The sequence below is a fragment of the Heterodontus francisci genome, chromosome 27 (genome assembly GCF_036365525.1).
Source record: "Heterodontus francisci isolate sHetFra1 chromosome 27, sHetFra1.hap1, whole genome shotgun sequence".
In the NCBI taxonomy this organism is placed as follows: Eukaryota; Metazoa; Chordata; class Chondrichthyes; order Heterodontiformes; family Heterodontidae; genus Heterodontus; species Heterodontus francisci.
Genome location: NC_090397.1, coordinates 39,804,833 through 39,824,091, shown reverse-complemented (window position 1 = coordinate 39,824,091; position 19,259 = coordinate 39,804,833). Strand labels below are relative to the sequence as shown.

At 40.0% G+C, this 19,259-nt stretch overlaps 1 protein-coding gene across 4 annotated transcripts in view; it reads left to right on the top strand.

Annotated features, from left to right (window-relative positions):
* Window positions 1-326: 326 nt before the first annotated feature.
* LOC137384998 (interleukin-17 receptor E-like protein) overlaps window positions 327-19,259 on the top strand; it is a 49,386-nt gene continuing 30,453 nt past the window's right edge. Inside the window, exons 1-5 of one of the 4 annotated variants that reach the window (XM_068059729.1) lie at window positions 327-586; window positions 8,362-8,395; window positions 13,528-13,674; window positions 15,102-15,211; window positions 18,800-18,914. In XM_068059729.1, coding sequence (XP_067915830.1) covers window positions 485-586; window positions 8,362-8,395; window positions 13,528-13,674; window positions 15,102-15,211; window positions 18,800-18,914 — 508 coding nt within the window. In that variant the 5' untranslated portion in view covers window positions 327-484. Of the gene's footprint in view, window positions 587-1,311; window positions 1,366-7,290; window positions 7,391-8,025; window positions 8,053-8,361; window positions 8,396-13,527; window positions 13,675-15,101; window positions 15,212-18,799; window positions 18,915-19,259 lie in introns of those variants that run through there. The other 3 variants (XM_068059731.1, XM_068059730.1, XM_068059732.1) reach the window with 3 other exon arrangements.

The following is a 19,259-nucleotide window of genomic DNA, read 5'->3' as shown; positions in this document are numbered from 1 at the left end:
ACTCCATTCCAATTGAGAGCTAATATGGGCAACTGGAACTGCTGAAAATTCAGTCTGAATTCTTGAGAATTGTTTATTGCTAAGAGCTTCCCCTTAAATGATTAATGTAACTAACAGGCTGTAGATTAGAGCACAACTTTCATGGTAGTATATTCATTTTAGAAACATGTAGAAAATGTCACCTTTCGGTGGAATACGCTGTTAAAACTTTTTCCAAGAAGTTGTGCCCCATTAATTCGAAGGGTTGGGTTTTTTTCCCGCAGCTCTAGGGCTTCGGCTCCAGGAATTTCTAGAGGCGGGGCGAGGAGTTGGGGTTGGTTTTCAGCTGCAGACGGAGGCGGCCAGTCAGTGTTAAAAGAAACTGTTGTAGGTTGATAGTCAGCAAACTCTTTGCAGGTTGTAGCGTCTCTGCTTGAGGGGGAAAAAAAAAAGGTTTGGACGAGTTTGTGCCTTTCATGATAAATATTTAATTTGCAAAGACAAAATGCGCAGGAAAAGCTGCTGCCTCCTGTTTACGTTGGGTTTACTCATTTCTTGCTGTCGAGCTGTTGAAAACATCACTAAATGTGGACTCAGGTGTTCTCAGGTAGAGTTTAGCCTTTTAAACGATCTTCTATTATGACAAAAATATAAAATGGTAATTTTGAATTCATGCTCTGTTCTTTTAAAAAAAAAGTTCATTGTACTCTTATAACGTTTCATCTTGTTTCAATGCTTTTAAATCTTAATCTGTTGCACTCCCCAAAAAATCTTCAAGATTTTAACTATTTTGTGAATTTTTGGTCCTGATCAAGGTGAGAGACGCTAGTGTTGCTGAATGGAACACTTACAAGTATTCCCAGGTTTAGGCTGAACCCAATTCCCAAAGATAAAAGAGTAATTCACTTGGTTCTAAGACATCTTTTTGGTTCAATGTTATTTTCGCAGCAGCTGCCACATAATTCAGTTTCATATATTTCTGATTCATGGTAATTATAGAGATAGAAGATTAGAATCATTTGCTATGGGAGAATGAAAAAGTGATAAATATTTTGCCACTATTAAAGTTTTTTGCTTTTTTTATTTGTTTCATGGCAAGACCAGCATTTATTGCCCATCCCTAATTGCCATTGAGAAGGTGGTAGCGAGCTGCCTTTTTGAACTGCTGCTGTCCATCTGGTGTAGGTACACCCACAGTGCTGCTAGGAAGGGAGTTCCAGGATTTTGATCCAGCGACAGTGAAGGAACAGCGATATACTTCCAAGTCAGAATGATGTGTGGCTTGGAGGGGAACTTGCAGGTGGTGGTGTTCCCATACGTCTGCTGTCCTTGCTCTTCTAGTTGGAAGAAGTTGTGGGTTTGGAAGGTGCTGTCGAAGGAGATGTGGTGAGTTGCTGCAGTGCATCTTGTAGATGTTACACATTGCTGCCACTGTTCGTCGATGGTGGAGGGAGTGAATGTTTAAGGTGGTAGATGGGGTGACAATCAAGCGGGCTGCTTTGTCCTGGATTGTGTTGAGATTCTTGAGTGTTGTTGGAGCCACACTCATCCATGCAAGTGGAGAGTATTCCATCACACTCCTGACTTGTGCCTTGTAGATGGTGGACGGGCTTTGGGATTCAGGAGGTGGGCTACTCGCCGCAGAATTCCCAGCCTCTGACCTGCTTCTGTGGCCGGTCTAGTTAAGTTTTCAATAAATGGTAACCCCCAGTATGTTGATAGTGGGGGATTTTGCTCAGATAATGAAAAGTAGAAAAAAAAGCTGTAAACATAAACACAACTTGTAGATGACCAATGGCCTGGCCCATTGAAAATTAGGACAAAATGAATTTCCATCTGAATGCATTAGTAATGCACCAGAAACAGGTGTGAAGATCTGCAGTTTCTGGAACCTACGAAGCTCCATCTAGTGGTATAATTGTAGAGCTGCAAGTGTGAGAGGGGAAAAGTTTAGGGCGGATATGCATGGAAAGTTCTTTACGCAGAGGGTGGTGGGTGCCTGGAACGCGTTGCCAGCGGAGGTGGTAGATGTGAACACGATAGCGTCTTTTAAGATGTATCTAGACAGATACATGAATGGGCAGGAAGCAAAGAGATGCAGACCCTTAGAAAATAGGCGACAGGTTTAGATAGAGGATCTGGATCGGCGCAGGCTTGGAGGGCCGAAGGGCCTGTTCCTGTGCTGTAATTTTCTTTGTTCTGTGACACACAAACAAAGAACAATGATGATAAATCAGGATAGTGAAACATTAATAGTAAATGCAATATATTGCTAGTTGATCTCTCATGGTTGTACATGCTAAGTTGGAGATTATGGTTATTCTCTTGTTTCTGTTACTGTCTCATCTTCTGCTTCTGCCTCTTTTTTTCTCTTTTCTGCTTCCCCTTACCTCTTTTTGCTTTTTTCTGCTCTCTTCTCTGTCTGCTCTCTTCTCTGTCTGCTCTCTTTTTCCAATTGAAGATTGTCAATGGGAACACAAAAGACACAATTATATTCAGAAATTCACATTTTTGGAAGTTAAACTAATATTTCAATGAAGAGAAACATTTTTTCTCTCTCCTCACTTCCGTCTCTTCCTTCCACTCTTACCCCAGTCTCTGTCTCTCTTTTGCCTTCTTGCTCTAATCCCAGTCTTTCACGTTGTCCTTCAGCTTAATACATTTTCTAAAGTTTATTGCACACAACAGTTTCAACAAATATGAAAAATGAAAACTATTTTTCTCTCTCTCTCATGTCCATTTTTTCAAAAAACCTTCTATAAATTTTTATCCCAATGAAAATCTTAAAATTATTCTCATGTTTCCTAATTATTCACAAAAGTAGTACTGACCAGAAAGTGCTAGAATCTAAAGACAAATATTTCATCGGCACAGCTGATTTATACAAAGAAATTAGATACAATGAAAATGCTAAGACTGCACAATTGGTTTAGCTCACAGAGTCACAATTGTAAGCAAAAATATTAAATCCAGGCTGTTGGGAGAGACTGAAATCTTCAGCACAAAACTTTAATGAGGGCATTAGTAGAAAGAAAAGACAATTCAATGGATAAATGTAATCATATTACTGTAAAATGTCATTTTTTATTAAATGCTATTTAAACCCTTATTTTAGATGTTACAAATTTTAGTTATTGAAAATAAAAGGCAGATGAAAAACGATTTCAGAAACATTCTGTGGAAAGCTGGTGACTGGAATGAGGAGTTTACGTAGACAAAACCCATTATAAATGTGGGCAGAGAAATTTATAATGGGAAAAGCTGACACCAAAAGTTAACAAAGGAAGGAAATCAAGTTGTTCGTACAGGATGTAGGAGTAGATGAAAGATGTTTAAGAAAATATAGATGGATGTGTGCCTTTGTGCTGTCTTTCAGATAAGTCATTAAACCAAGGCTCCATCTGCTCTCTAAGGTGGGTGTAAAAGATTCCATGGTACTAGCTCGAAGAAGAGCAAGGGAGTTATCCCTGGAGTCCTGGCCAATATTTATCCCTCAGCCAACATCACAATAACAGATTATCTGGTCAATATCACATTGCTGCTTGTGGGAACTTGCTGTGCGCGAATTGACAGCTGTGTTTCCTACATTGCAACAGTGACCATACTTCAAAAGTATTGCATTGGCTGTAGAGTGCATTGGGACATTCCTGGGTTGTGAAACGTGCTCTATGAATGCAAGTCTTTCTTTCTGTTGGTAAGATTATCAAATATGCCTGCAGATTACATCTTTGTGTTCAATGAGCAGATATGAAAACACAAATCCAATACAAAATAACCCATTTTACAGTACATAATTTGGAGGGGTGGAAAATATTGCCATTAACAGTTTCTCGACTAAATGGATGTACAATAAGATACATACACCCTAAGCCAGATCTTTAATTCTATTCTCAAACTTATTTCAAGGTGTTTTAATATGCAATAAAAAAATGGTGCATTATTTTTAATACAAATGTTTCTTTGGCGCACTGAGCTTTCGCTAGGCACTTTCACCTGTTCACTTGGTGTTTGCGGTCTCCTGTTTATATGCAAAGTTTATGTACTGTGAAGTCATGCACCTCATCTTTGATAACATCTGACCACTTATTTTAAAATAGGCACATTTCTTTCCCTTTATGACATTATGGGCTAAAAATTGGTTATGGCCTGTTTTCGGGCATGGGGCTTGCGGTTTGCAACCAGCCCGCCTCCGGTACCGTTGAGGATGGCAGCATGTAAATTTGGTGCTGCCTCCTCATTTACCTGATTATAGCGTTGGTCTGAGTGGGGTTCCTACTGTTGGCTGCCTGAACACCCAGCAGGGGGCTGAGTAGCGTGCACTGATCTCACATGGTGCAGCCAGCCTGTTCCTCTTAAAGGCAGCCTGTCCCTCTTTATAAAAAAAAAAGAACTTCACTCAGTGGAAGGAGCTGTTGCTGGCTGCCTGATCTGACACTGGCTGCATGTAGGAGCTGCACAAATGGAGCACTAGGGAAAAGAGAGGGTTCATACTGCAGCACTGGAGACCTTAGTGGTGGAGCTGGACAGGAGGAGAGAAGCCAAATGTCTCTGCAGGGGGCCAGGAGGCCCTCAAGGCCACCTCTCCAAAGGAAATGGGAACTGGTGAGCAGGGATGTCAATGCAAAGAGTCTGGCCTCAAGGAGCTGGCAGAATTGTCACAAGAAGAAAACTGGCCTCTCGAGGGTGGTCAAGGTCAGTGAATGCTGAGCTTGAGAACAGCAACATTTCATGCTTAGATATTACTAAAAACAATGTGCATTACTGCATAGAGTACTTAAATATTAATGGTCTAAAGAAAAAAACACTGCAATGAAATTGACTTTGCATGTCTGTTGATATTTATTCATGATTATGAAAGGAAACATAACTTGAGTGAACTTGTAGTGCCCTTAAATTATTTGCTTATTCACTCATACACTTAAATCAATAATACTTTATAGTGTAGAGTCCACATTTTTATTAGTTATGTACCTAATAGCATAGAATTGTACCTGGTACGCAAAGATAAAAATAAAATATAAGAATAGGCTAGAAGTTCTCTGCCCAAATCACCTTAATGGTGGAGTGGCTGTCATCTCCAGTCCTCATCTCGGCCTGTACCCTAATTCTCCTGTATTTTCTCTTTGGCTAAGCACCTCACCTGGTACCTCCTCTCCTTTAAACTCACTGTCTGTACTCTGCCAAGTCCCCCAGTAATTCCCTTGCTGAAATGTTTTCCCTCATTAAGCCTTTTCACTAAGTGACTCATGTTCTTTGACATCTAAAACTATACCTAAGTTCTCTCCTACCCCATGATCCTTGGAGTTCTCTGCATGCCTTACCACACTCTTCCTTGCCCTGCAGATCAACTCACCCAACTATATCTATGGCTTCTTCCTTGACTCACCATCATTTAAAGCCTCATCATTTCTGAGATCTTGATAATTGACAAGACCTTCTCTGATCATTTTCTTATTTCCCTTACTATTCACATCTCCTTGCCCAACTGCAACCCATTCTTCCTTTCCTATCTGACCATGGGTAGAACTATCCCAGTTCCTTCACTAGCACTCTCTGTAACTCCCTCTTTTTTAATTCTTTCATGGGATGTGGGCATCACTGGCTAGGCCAGTATTTATTGCCCTTGAGAAGGTGGTGTTGAGGCGCCACCTTCTCAAACTGCTGCAGTTCATGTGTGGAGGGACACCCATGGTGTAGTTAGGAAGGGAGTTTCAGGATTTTGACCCAGTGACAGTGAAGGAACAGCGATATAGTTCCAAGTCAGGATGGTGTGTGGCTTGGAGGGGAACTTGCAGGTGGTGGTGTTCCCATTCTTCTGCTGCCCTTGTCCTTCTAGATGATAGAGGTCATGGGTTTGGAAGGTTGTCCTTCAGCCAACATGATATCACCAAGTCCATCAACCTGCTCAACTCCTGCCTTGCTTTTACTTTTGATCTCATCCCCACCAAATCCCATATGGTCTTGTACTCATGCTGTTGCCCTGGTACAGTACTCACCTTCACGTACTCAAATTACACAACCAGATTACACTACACATCTCAAGCGATATTGGGCTGGAATTTATACTTCCGCCTCTGTAATTGGCAGTGGATGAAAACAATGGCGGTCCGCCTATGCGGACTGCACGTCGCGGAGCTGCTGCGATATTCGGCACGGTGGCTTATTTAAATGGCTGGAATAGACCGCCCATGCCGATGACATGGAGGGGGCGGGCTGTCCAACCCCGGCAATGGTGTCAGCTGCTTTTGTGCAGATGCTGACTCCATTTTTAAAGGGTTTCAAGCCCTACATTTCAATTTAAATATTTAAAGGGAGATTGATTTTTAAAAAATTAAATAAATTGATCTTGCCCCACTCCCAACCCCCCAATAATCATAGATTTAATTACCTGACCTTCCGCCCCCCCCACCACTTCATCAGCTTTACATTTTATCCCTTCCCATCATCCCCTATACCAATGGGATGTCTGTGACCCCGCTTCCCCCCCCTCCCCCCCCACCCTGAATAGAGAAACGTACCTGCTTCTCCCTCCCCACCAGTGTTCCACCTCGAATCCCCAGATGGGGATCCGAAGGCGTAGCAGTGCCGGCCACCGGCCCCAATATCACACCGGGACAGACAGTGGGAGCGAGGAAGTAATTTATTCCTTTATTTAAATTAATTTATATATTTAAATTTGGCTCCTGTCGCCGAGCGGCAGTGGGCTGCCATGAGGCCTTGCCGCCGCTGGCAATATTGGGCCGAGCCTTCCCGGCGTTGAAGCCCATGGTGGGCTTCTGCCAGAGGCATTTTCCGCCCCCCCCCCCCCCCCCCCATGACCCCTGACGTCGGGGGGTTCTGTAAAATTCAGCCCATTGTTTCTCCCCCTGTGCAGTCTAATCATCTTGCAAGATCATCCTGGAGGTTAAGGACAACCCCAAACTCCCCTTTTTAGTACATTCTTATAACATTTGAATTCATTGGATTTCTTGCCTTGAAATAGCTCTCAATTTCAATGGTGCCTTTTGAGCACAAGGTCTTGCTGATCAGATCTTGGATAGTCATTGGCATTTGTTTGGTAACTTTCCTGTATTGATGAAGACCAGGGAGCAGGAAAATCCATTTCTCACCAGACTATCTTTGTTGCTGCCAGGTCATCTGGCATCAGCAAACAGGCTGCTCCGATTACTCCACCACACCGCAATTCCGATTTGTGACAACATGACTCAAGCCTTGGACAATTGGGTAACACAATATCCCTTCCTGCTGATGTCATGATGTTAATACATGCTCACTGGCCAAACTGCCATTGTCAGTCTGTGCATGCGCTTTGCTTTAAGCAGTTCAAATGAATTATGGCTGCACGATTTGGCTATGAATGTGGGCCAAAGGCATGCTTGAGACCCAAGAAATTGTATAAAAGCTGCTTGAGGTATTTACTAATCTATATGTAAATAAAACTTGCTAAATTATTCATATAGTTTGTATAGCTTTCCTTATTCTTTTACAAACAGAAGACCACATTAGAGAAGTGTTAATATTTGTAGTAAAGCATTGAGGGAAGTGATCTTATTTTTTTTCTCCCTTGTCCCCATTTCCAAAGAACCCTTGCAATGAAGCCAGAAGCCCTTTTTACCATTTGAATTTGATGTCTGATAACCTACTTTATAAGCTAGATATTCTGGTGGTATAACCTAGATCTTGCAGATGAAAAGAGATATTATCTATTCAACAGAGAAACAATTTTGATATGTATTGACTTTTTTCTTGTGTGTTGTGCTGTTTCCAGGCAGTTTTCATTTTGTAGCATACAATTTTTGGCATTTATTTTTGCTTTGAAGCAAAAAAAAGAGTGCAACCACTTCCTCCACGATGTGCAAGTGTAAACCAATGCCTGGCTGGAAGTGTGCAGCAAGTTGATCAGTATCTGAAAGAGGAAGATTAGTTAAAGGTTTAATTGAGGCCCATTGCCAGAACTTCTCTTTTTACCTCATTTATCCTCAAAATAATTCATGGTGTGTGATGTGCTTTGTGCTGACCTGAGAGATGTGATAAAGTTCTGTGTAAATACAAAGTAAATCAAGATAATTAAAGGTGATTCCAGGAGATTGCCCTCCCAGCAATTTCACTTGCTGCTGAGATGAGTTCTCAGCTTGAGTTCTTATCCAGTGTGCTACACTGCTAACCTCACTTACCTTTCATTTTACTTATATACTTTTACTAACCTTAATGGTAGGTTGAGTACATGCACACGCATAGGCACAAATACTTATATCCACCCACGTATACACAGACACAGAGAAGCACACATCTACACACACATACTTATCCACATGCACATACAAACACACATTTATACACACAAGTCAGAAAAGATTCCTAATTATGTTCTTGTTCTTTCAGGGTCTCCAATGCAAAAGCAAAAACATGACTTTTGGTAAGTATTACTTTTTAAATAGTAAAATAATTCATAATTTATAGACATGGCAAATCTGTATATCTGGAAAGAGCTGAATTAAAAAGGTGCCATTCAAGTGAGGCCTGAATCTGAAAATAGTCTGATCTCCTGGCAGTGGCTTCAGACAGAGGACATGGCTGCTCCACCGAGTGCTTCCGTTTCAGCTGGAAGTCAAATCTTCCTTACCTGCCCCCACGAGATGTTGCTGGGAACTGAAGGATGAATGGTGTCCAGGACAGAACAGAAGCCATGATTTACAGTCACAGTCAGATGGATTTTCTTTCTGCTTTTTCCAGTTCATTCCCGTTCTCAAGTGTTGATCATGCCACAGTTACCACCATGTGCATGAGAAGTAGATTTAATCAAAGCTGAATTTATATTACTTTATTTCTGTCAAAAATATCATTTAAAAATTCTCACTTAACTGAGAATTACTTCTGGTTTAATCATCAGTAAATGTAGTGCCTCGTTGATTTTAACCACTGAGAATTTCTTGTTTATGACTCAGCAGGGATTTCCTCAAGGGCACTCTGCAATAAGGAGTTCTAAGATTGCATTCATATGTGCACTCGTATATCAATCTTAAAATAGCTATAACAAGTAACTCTTCCAATATCTTAATGAGTAAATACATCATCTAGTGTTGCACTGTTACACAGATCAGGAAGTTCCTAGGCTCAATCCTCATTCTCTGCTGAGTTTGTTGATCATTTGGCCACAGTGCTGATATCCTAGAGAAGGGGAAAAATAAGCCAGCTCAACATGATTTCCTTCACAGTTGATAGCCTTCTGACCCTCTTACATGAAGAACAGCTATCTGAATGTTTATCAGAGTGTGCAGCATCCACTGGAATTGACCCAGCACAAGTTGGTCTTCAGAAAATAAGGCGAGAACATTGGAAAATCTAATGATATGGGAATTGGCTGCTGCCGTGGGTTATCACTCTATTCGTTCAATTTAGAAGCAGGTTAATTTGTGAATAGCTGCCACTTCCAAAAGTGCTCTGGGAATGAATTTGAACAATGTCAATCCAGTTGCTCAGGTGCATGAGCTAATAGTGAAATGGTTAGTGCTGCAGGAGACACTAATCCGTTACTGGGAAAGAGTAGCAAAAACCTTATTCTGTATGAAATTGTTCTGTATCTTGTCAGGGATTGTTTAATGCTGATACTGAGTGGTAAATGGTTAATTTTTCAAGACTAACATCTCACACCTTGATAATCACAAAATTCATTCAAATACAACCAAAACATAGTTTATTTCTCTGTTTTGAATATTGACTCAGAGTAGATGAATTAGGATCTGATCCTCAACTGACCCAAGGATCGATCAGGGGGCTCCTGGATGCATGTCCAAAATTTTAAAGTAGACCTCCTCTAAACTTTAAGATCCCTCCCAAAGACTTTGAAGCTCAAGCAGGGTCTTCAAGCTGCTGATCTCCATTCTAGGCCCTGCCAGGAGCAGGGTGCCCTGGGGCCATGGCAGGAATTCCTGGTGATCCTGGGATTTAACAGGAGGACAAGTGCACTATTCCTGTCAAGTATGGTGGTGGGAAACAAATAAATCTGCCCTAATGACTCTGCTTTCAGGTTGTTGAAGTGTTTTATTAACATCAGTGTTCTATGCCTAGCAACATTGTAAACTCTCATGTGAAGATTTCTAATCGTAATTCTAGAAAAATAGTAAAACAATTTAATTTAGAAAACTTTCACAATTCCATCAAGATGTTAGAGTAATAAGTTAGAACAAAGAACAGTACAGCACAGGAACAGGCCATTCGGCCCTCCAAGCCTGTGCCGATCTTGATGCCTGTGTAAACTAAAACCTTCTGCACTTCCGGGGTCCGTATCCCTCTATTCCCATCCTATTCATGTCTTTGTCAAGATGCCTCTTAAACGTCTCTATGGTACCTGCTTCCACCACCTCCCCCGGCAACAAGTTCCAGGCACTCACCACCCTCTGTGTAAAGAACTTGCCTCGCACATCCCCTCTATGCTTTGCCCCTCTCACCTTAAACCTATGTCCCCTAGTAACTGACTCTTCCACCCAGGGAAAAAGCTTCTGACTATCCACTAATTACCATTAAAGTTGGTTATTTCACTTTGATTAAATTGCTATTAATAGCCAATTTTTTTTTTTGCTTTGTTACGGACAGAGAATTGAGAGAGAAATGAAACCCCAGTTCCCTTCCCTTTTATTATCTGTTATCAGTGTGTTTTTGACAAGGAAGATGTGTGTGTTTCTTAACCCCGGAACATGTGCTAATTTCAATAACCTGCAGCACACTTTTCGTTGGCTTAAATAAACAAGATTATTTTTATTCACACATTCATCCCGAAAGTCTAATGCTGCGTCATTCATTCACCACTAACACACACACCCGAGAAAGAAAGCTGTTAAAGAGGAAAGTGCACTTTTACCAATTATAAACAAAGGACTAGTTTGTAAGTCATGTGATTTTGGCTCGTCCTTGCCAAAAGGCATGCATTGTGGGACGGTGAAGAAGGCGTTTTCACTCTTCAAGTGTAGTTAGGTGGATTCGATAGCCAGAGTCATAGATCAAAGTCGTTGCAGGATTCTCTCGAAGAGGTGGATTTTGAGCAGGTCACGAAGTTAGTGGCCTGTAGTCTTAGCACTAGAAGGTCAGTTTTCTGCACTGGTGGATTCGAAAAGGAACAGTCTTGGAGACCTTGGGATGTTGTAGTCTCCAGTTTTAAGGCATAGGTGTTCTGCTTTTGTTGCTGTCTCTCCAGCTGTTGTTTGCAGACTGACTGACTAGTTTCTCCCTGATTCTGATGAAAGGTCACTGACTTGAAACGTTAACTCTGCTTCTCTCTCCACTGATGCTGCCAGACCTGCTGAGTATTTCCAGCATTTTTTGTTTTTATTTCAGATTTCCAGCATCTGCAGTATTTTGCTTTTAGTTTCTTCCTGGTGTTTGGAGTAATAAGATTCATTATTTTTGATGGGTTTCAGTTAGGTGGCTGCTTGACTAATGCTTCTATTGTTCACTCAATGATTTGAAGGTCGAAGCTATTGCTACACAGTGAGGATGTAGGTGGCCATTCACACCTACTTATGATTTAACTATTTTCTTTATTATGTTTCGAGCTCAGGGACAGTGAGTCTAGGAGTCCATAGATATTGAGTGTGGTCTGACCCAAAAAACAGTAGGAAGTGTGAATTCCACAAATGGTTTCATATTAGTGTGTCCATTTCAAGGAAGTCATTCCACTCGTGGTCAATCAATTAGGAACTTCCTGGATGCTTGAGTCTGGGCTGAAATTGCAAAAGTCACCTGATCCTCGGCAGCCATCTTATTGCAGCAGTTTAATGCCCTTTGTGGTTCATTTAAAAGAAAATTCAGCTCCAGAAGATTCAATGCTGAATACAGTCCACGTTTAAAGTTATGAATAGGACATGCTTTTACTGGGTATGACAGCTTTCTGTGTGATACTGGTGTAAACTGCATCCAACTTGTATCTTAACACTAATGTTTTATTGTCCCATCTGTTGTGGCACAGAATAACATTTAAATTCCAACTGATGCTTCTTATTTCAAACTTGTTAGCACTCTAATCTTCTTTGAAACTTGCAGCCCTTCTGACAAGGCACAGGATGCACTACCAAACTCATCTTTCCCTCCCTTCCTCTGTCAGCATTCCGAAGGGATCGTTCCCTCCGTGACACCCTGGTCCACTCCTCCATTCCCCCCACCACCTCGTCCCCTTCCCATGGCACCTTCCCCTGCAATCGCAGGAGGTGTAATACCTGCCCATTTACTTCCCCTCTCCTCACTATCCCAGGCCCCAAACACTCCTTTCAGGTGAAGCAGCGATTTACTTGTACTTCTTTCAATGTAGTATACTGTATTCGCTGCTCACGATATGGTCTCCCCTACATTGGGGAGACCAAACGCAGACTGGATGACCGCTTTGCGGAACACCTCCGCTCAGTCCGCAAGCGGGACCCCGAGCTTCCGGTTGCTTGCCATTTTAACACTCCCCCCTGCTCTCATGCTCCCATCTCTGTCCTGGGATTGCTGCAGTGTTCCAGTGAACATCAACGCAAGCTCAAGGAACAGCATCTCATTTACCGATTAGGCACACTACAGCCTGCCGGACTGAAAATTGAGTTCAATAATTTCAGAGCATGACGGGCCCCCCATTTTACTTATATTTTTAGTTTTTTTTTTCCTTTTTCCTTTTTTTTAATATATATATTTTTTGTGTTTATTTTATTTTATTTCATCTTAGTTTGTTCAGTTTGCTTACCCACTGTTTCTTTTTTTCATGTTTGTACTTGTGGCTGTTCAATTTTCAATCCGTTAACATCCTTTCTGTACTAATGCTTTGTCTTTCAACACACCATTAACATATTGTTTGCCTTTGCTCCATGACCTTTTGGTCAGCTATTCTGTGACCTTGTCCTATCTACACCTTCTCCTTTGTTATCCCTTGTCCCACCCCCGCTTTACTTCTTTATAACCTTTTACATTTCTAATATTTGCCAATTTTGAAGAAGGGTCACTGACCTGAAACGTTAACTCTGCTTCTCTCCCTACAGATGCTGCCAGACCTGCTGAGTATTTCCAGCATTTCTTGTTTTTATTTCAGATTTCCAGCATCCTCAGTATTTTGCTTTTATCACAGGATGTATGTGTTGTACTAAATTGTATAGCTAGCTATACCTGCATTGATATAGATGTGCCAATATTATTATGTTCATGGCCACAACAAACAATGTTTCTTTATTACAATATTTCTGTCATTTTTCCAATCAGTTGTAGACAGCAGAAATCTTTTCTTTTACATGTTCTTGGGCAATGCTGGAATTTATTGAACATCCTTAGTTTCCCTGCGAAAGTGGTGGTAGGCCTTCTCCTTGAACTGCTGCAGTCCTTGTGGCCTAGGTACTCCCACAAAGGTGTTAAGTAGGCAAACTGTAGACATAGTTGGAGGTCAGGCACTTCAGTGCTCAACTAGGAGTGGATGGGAACATTTTGATATTGTTAGTCTAACTTAGGGATAACTAAATATAGTTTCTATTCAAATGTGTGTAATGGATACTTGCATGTCTAACAATATTGTGCAATTTATTCCTTTTGTAGATGACCAGTACAGTGTTTGCCATGAGCCTCCGTCATCCCTGCCCTCAAAAATTGTGGAGGATCTCAAAGTATTTACCGTGTTGAAGTGTATAAAAGAAAGGCAATGTTCCATACACCTGAAAGTTAAAGGGACATTAATTCTTGATGGTATTTATTTCTGTATTTTCATCAAAAACTGTCTGGAAAAACTAATTTGGAAGAAAATTGCATCCTTGTTGCAGTGAGCGTATGTACACAGCAATATAGATTCTGAACATTGCATATATCTCCATTTAGTTAAAAAATTTATGGGAACATTTTCTGCAGTGTTCTGCCAGTCTTTGGAGAAACAGCGTTAGCAGCTGTTTTTAGCCACTCAGATGGGGATTATGCCGATTGCCTATAAAGAACCCTTGTGGAAATTTCAGTGTATTTTCAAAGTAATTTCATATACAAAGTAAACATTAAGAACGCAGGTTATTGAGAGTCATGTACTTACTGGTAGAAAACCCCTTGGTGATGAAAAAAGACCACATGTCATAAATTTCGCTGTCGCATTTCTTCTGGTGATACTTCTACAGGGATCCAAAGATAATTTAGTTAGATTGTATAGTTGACAATCAAATATCTCAAGCAGCTGAACTCTTTGCTCCCAATAAATTGGTCAGAAGCTTGAATTTGAGTGCCACACACTACTTCCTTGGTTATATTGTCAGATTTTACTACCAGCAGAAGTGGGATTTACATGTTATTGTTTTACATCTTGGAGAGAGAAGGAAAGAAAGGTAATGAATATTGCCTAAGACAGTACTGCTTGTATCAGATGTCCTGCTGCACATTATAGCGCAGCATTTGTGGTAATTATGGAGACCTCTGCAACTCAAACTATTCTTTCTGCCTGGTTAAAGGTGAAAGGATGATCATAAGAACATAAAAAGCATAAGAAATAGGAGCAGGAGTAGGCCAGACAGCCCCGCAAACCCGCTTCGCCATTCAAAAAAATCATGGCTGACCTTCTACCTCAAGTCAACTTTCCTGTCATATCCCCATATCCTTTGATCCCCTTATGTGATGAACAGTAGGGAGATGAGGATGGAACCTCTGACAAGCATATTATTTGCCAGCTCAGCAGAAACAAGTATAAGCCTTGGACCTCCTTACCCTTCCATCTGTAAGGACAAACCTGGCAATAGGAGGTACTAATGGAAGTTGTAAAGACGAATAATAGGGAATAAGGATGAAGTAAGGGGAAATACTTAATTTTGTTAAACATTTAAATAATTTGCCGTGTCTTGAGGATGTTTGCCCTTAACTGCTGAAGAAAAAAGATGACAATATCTCTTGTGTGGTCTGAACATACTGGTGTACTTGATTGGCAAGTAGAACTGTGTGAGAGCTTGGAGACCTGATAATGAGCAGGTGAACACTCCCATTGGAATGCAATGAATCTCCCTGCTACCATATGTCTCAGCCAGTATCAGGCCCATCTCTTATCCTAAGTATTAACTTTGAGAAGTATACCACCTTCTCCTTCTCAAATTCTCCCAGATATTAATTATAAAGTGCCTTACATTTACTTTGTTCTTATGTTCCAGAACATATCCAAGGTGTGGAAATGTGCTCAATTTCAATGAGCACCTTACAATACCAATGTGCAGTTGTGAAATTCAATAAACGTACATATAAGAAGTTTGCTGCACAGCCTGTAAGTTTGAAATTCTCATTGCTTAACTCTTAACACTGATTAAACTGCAGTATAAAAACCCTATATGTATTGGGCCAGATATTGCTATAAAATCACACTCCCTGTTAGTTAGAATTACAATTGTACATTTGACTTTGAAAATTCTTTTGCCCACAAGCTTGTTGGAAGTGTGAGCTGATAATGGTGCAGTGAGGGGAACAGAATATCCGAGACCTTTATGAACAATGGGACAACCAGTTATATCTCTTTAATGAATGAGATTCAAAGATTGAGAAATAAACAGGGTAAGGTCTGAGGAAGAGGGTGAATTCAATGTTAAATCACATATGTAAGAGAAATAAATAGAAAGAAGGAAAGATTGGATTAAGAGAGAGAAAAAAGGGACAGAAAGGAAAAGTAAAATATTTTTCAAAAATAATCATTTTTACTTTAAAAAAATTTCTTAAGACAGTTCACAACCTGAAGGAGTGAGACTCCGCACTTAATAATTCTTTACCAATCCCCTCTTGGCCAGAAAAGTAATCGCTAACAATTATCATGTCAATACTAGGGTACTGTAATTACTAGACTTGACTTTCTTTGGAGAATTTAATGGGCAGTTAATGTGAAAATGCAGCAACTTCATAAAAATCACAGGGAGGTTAAGCGGGAGATGCAGTTTTCACAAAGCTAATCAAGTGTTGCAAATTTGGCCAGCAATTTATGGTAATTTGCAATTCATGGGGTATCTCTTCCTCGCTACACTTTGCTGGCTGATTTGCACAATAATATCTGTGGGCATCATTCAGATACAACTATCTGTTAGATAAATCTAGCCCGTTTTGTTAGATAGTAACGGGTACAGAAATATAGTGATTATGTTACTGGATTAGTAATCCATGGGCCTGGACTAATAATTCAGAGAGCATAAGAACTAGGAGCAGGAATATGCCATACAATCCCTTGAGTCTGCTCTGCCATTCAATAAGATCTTGGCTGATCTTCTACCTCAACTCCACTTTCTTCCCTTATCCCCATATCCTATACCTTCCTGTTCAAAAATCTGTCGATCTCAATCTTGAATATACTGAATGGCTGAGCATCCACAGCTCTCTGGGATAAAAAGTTCCAAAGATCTTCAACTGTCTGAGTAAAGAAATTTCTTCTCATTTCAATTCTAAATAGTCAACCTCTTAGCCTGAGACAGTAATCCCCAAAGCGTTCTAGACTCTCCAGTTAGGGGAAGCAACTTCTCAGCATTTACCCTCTAAGAATTTTATACATTGCAATGAGATGACCTCTCATTCTTCTAAACTCCAGGGAATATAGGCCCATTCTACTCAATTTCCTCTCATAGCACAAGTCTCTCAACCCAGAAAGCAATCTAGTAAACCTTCATTGCACCCCCTCAAAGGCAAGTATATCCTCCATTAAGTAAGGAGATGAAAACAGTACAGATCCCATGATGACAGTTTGAGAGTTTAATTCAATTTAAAAATTCTGGGAATAAAAAGCTGGCTTCAGTAAAGGTGATGTAAAATAATGTAATGATCCACTAATGTAATCTTGCAAAAGAAACTTGCCATTCTTATCCAGCTTAGCTGTAGTCCATCTTATATGTGAAATGTAGTTGACTCTTAATGGCCTTGAGGTGGCCTCGCAAGCTATTCAATTATATCTAATGACTACAAAGCATGTGATTCAGACTGAAGTGGTACAAGAAGACCCTCCACCATCTTTTCAGCAATGAGAGATGGTCAATAAATGTTGGCCTTGCCAGCAATCCTCACATCTCAAAAATGAATTTTAAAAAAATCATTATGATGGGTGACATTGGGTCCAAAGAAATCTAATAATAATTACGACAACAAAGAAAAATGTGGACTTTTTTAATGAGACTGAATAGATTCAACTTGGAACCTGTTTGGAAGTTTCTGAATTCATTCTATTTATATACATAATCAGCTTCAGATAGCATACTTTACATATAAAATTTGATATTTTGATTTATTTAAAGAAAGGCACAGAAACTCAAAAAAAAACCTAGCAACTTTACTCTGAAAATCCTAGGACAGGATCTGACTCCAAATTGATTGAGATCCCAACCAAAACTTTAGATTCAGTATCCCTTGATGTGTACTAATTTAGAGAATCATCCTTGAACTTTTGGTTTGATTTTGATGCAAAGATATGATTGGTAGAGGCTTAGAAAATGAATGTCCAAATGTATGTTTCAGTCTGACATTTAGCTCTGAAATAAGGCCCAATTGGGGAGGTTTTAACCCCATGTTATCTTTTGTGAAGAATTTTAAAAGAGATATTGTTAGGTGAATGAACCAGTGCAAGACTCAGCACCGGTTTTATGCAAAACTGTAGGACATTGCTTTATGCTTTACAAAAGAGAGTTTAACATTTCTCGTGTGGACTTTTCTCAAACTATATAGTAATTTCATCTGTGTTGACATGCTGCCTTTTCAAAGCAATTTCAGTAGTCATGTCAAAATTTGATACTTAGGAGGAAGTTCCTGATGGATAATCTTCCCATGCTTAAGGCAGTTGGATCAAATTCCTGCCTTTTGTTACTTAAAACGATTCTAATGTGCTTATTTCAAATGCGTTAACCTTCACCCTAAAATAATCCTGGCAGGAATTTAGTGTCAGTGCTTTAGGTGCTTCCGTCAAAAGATCAGCCATTTGAAGATTTCCCTATTAGTTTCCTCCCCTTGATCATTAATCATTTGCTGAATGTTTTGCTGGGAGTCTGCAGCAAACTGACACTTTACTAGAGCAGATATGCTCAGTGGATACTAACCACTTTTGTCCTGAGAAGTATGGAGGGAGATACCGATGGACACTAGTGAACAATGGTGATTAAGTTGGAGAAAACATTTAAAAAGGTGAAAATAGGAAAGGGAAAATGTTGGAAATATGCAGCGATTTTTGTCAGAAAGAAAAAAATTATGACTGTTTTGGATATATTCCCTTCAGCAATCTCTGCTGAGTATACTTCATTTTATGAAATGTTAATTTGCGTGCTGGTGCAGAGCATGCCATCAGTAACAGGTTCAAGCTCACAGGAGAGGTGGTGGCGTAGTGGTAATGTCACTGAGCTAGTAATTCTAGAGACCCTGGGATCATGGGTTCAACTCCCACCGTGGCAGCTGGTGGAACTTAAATTCAAATAAAAATCTGAAATTAAAAGCTAGTCTCAGTAATGCTCTTTAGGGAAGGAAGTCTACTGTCCTTACCTGGTTTGGCCTATATGTGACTCCACACCCAAAGTAAGGGATATGGACCCAAAGAGGGTGAATGGAGTTAAGAGGCAGATTAACTATGTTCTAAATGAATGGCAGAACATGGCTGATGGGTCTACTCTGGTTCCTACCAGGATGATTAATATCATTGTTAAAATTGCTTCTGAGAATAGCTAATTTGAGCCTTCCAGAGAGCCACATTTCTTAAGGATGGTAGAATGTCTAGTCTAAGTTTCACTGGAAATGCTACTGTATGCAGGTTCAAATAATTATGACCCTGGATGAGTATATTTATGATAAACAGAATTTGGTCACAAGAAAATGACAAACAATATTTATTTTTCTTTTATTACAGGTACAAATTGAAAATGACTGTTTCAGTGCTGCAATGGCTGAATATAATTACGTGATACTTAAAACAATCCCTTACTATTGCGATGTCATTCTAAAAAAGGAGCACCAAGTAGAAGGTAATAATGTATGTTGCTTGTTGAAGTGTGTAATATCAACAGTTACTCAACATTGCCCTAGGCTATTTCTGATGTGATTTTCTTATGCTTGTGGTGTAAAATCATGAATACGTGATGAAAATTCATGAACATGAATGTGTGTAACTTAAAATCATTTCCACTCTTGACTGAAACATCCCTTTTTATTGGACAAATCTTGGGTGAAATTTGGTAGAGGTGAATATTAGTGTTTACCAATACGAAACTAAGATTACTACAATCTTAAGTGGATAGCAGCCTCTCAACATAACATTTGGATAATCTACAATAGCCAGTCCGCAGAATGGAAGATGGTTGCATACCCAA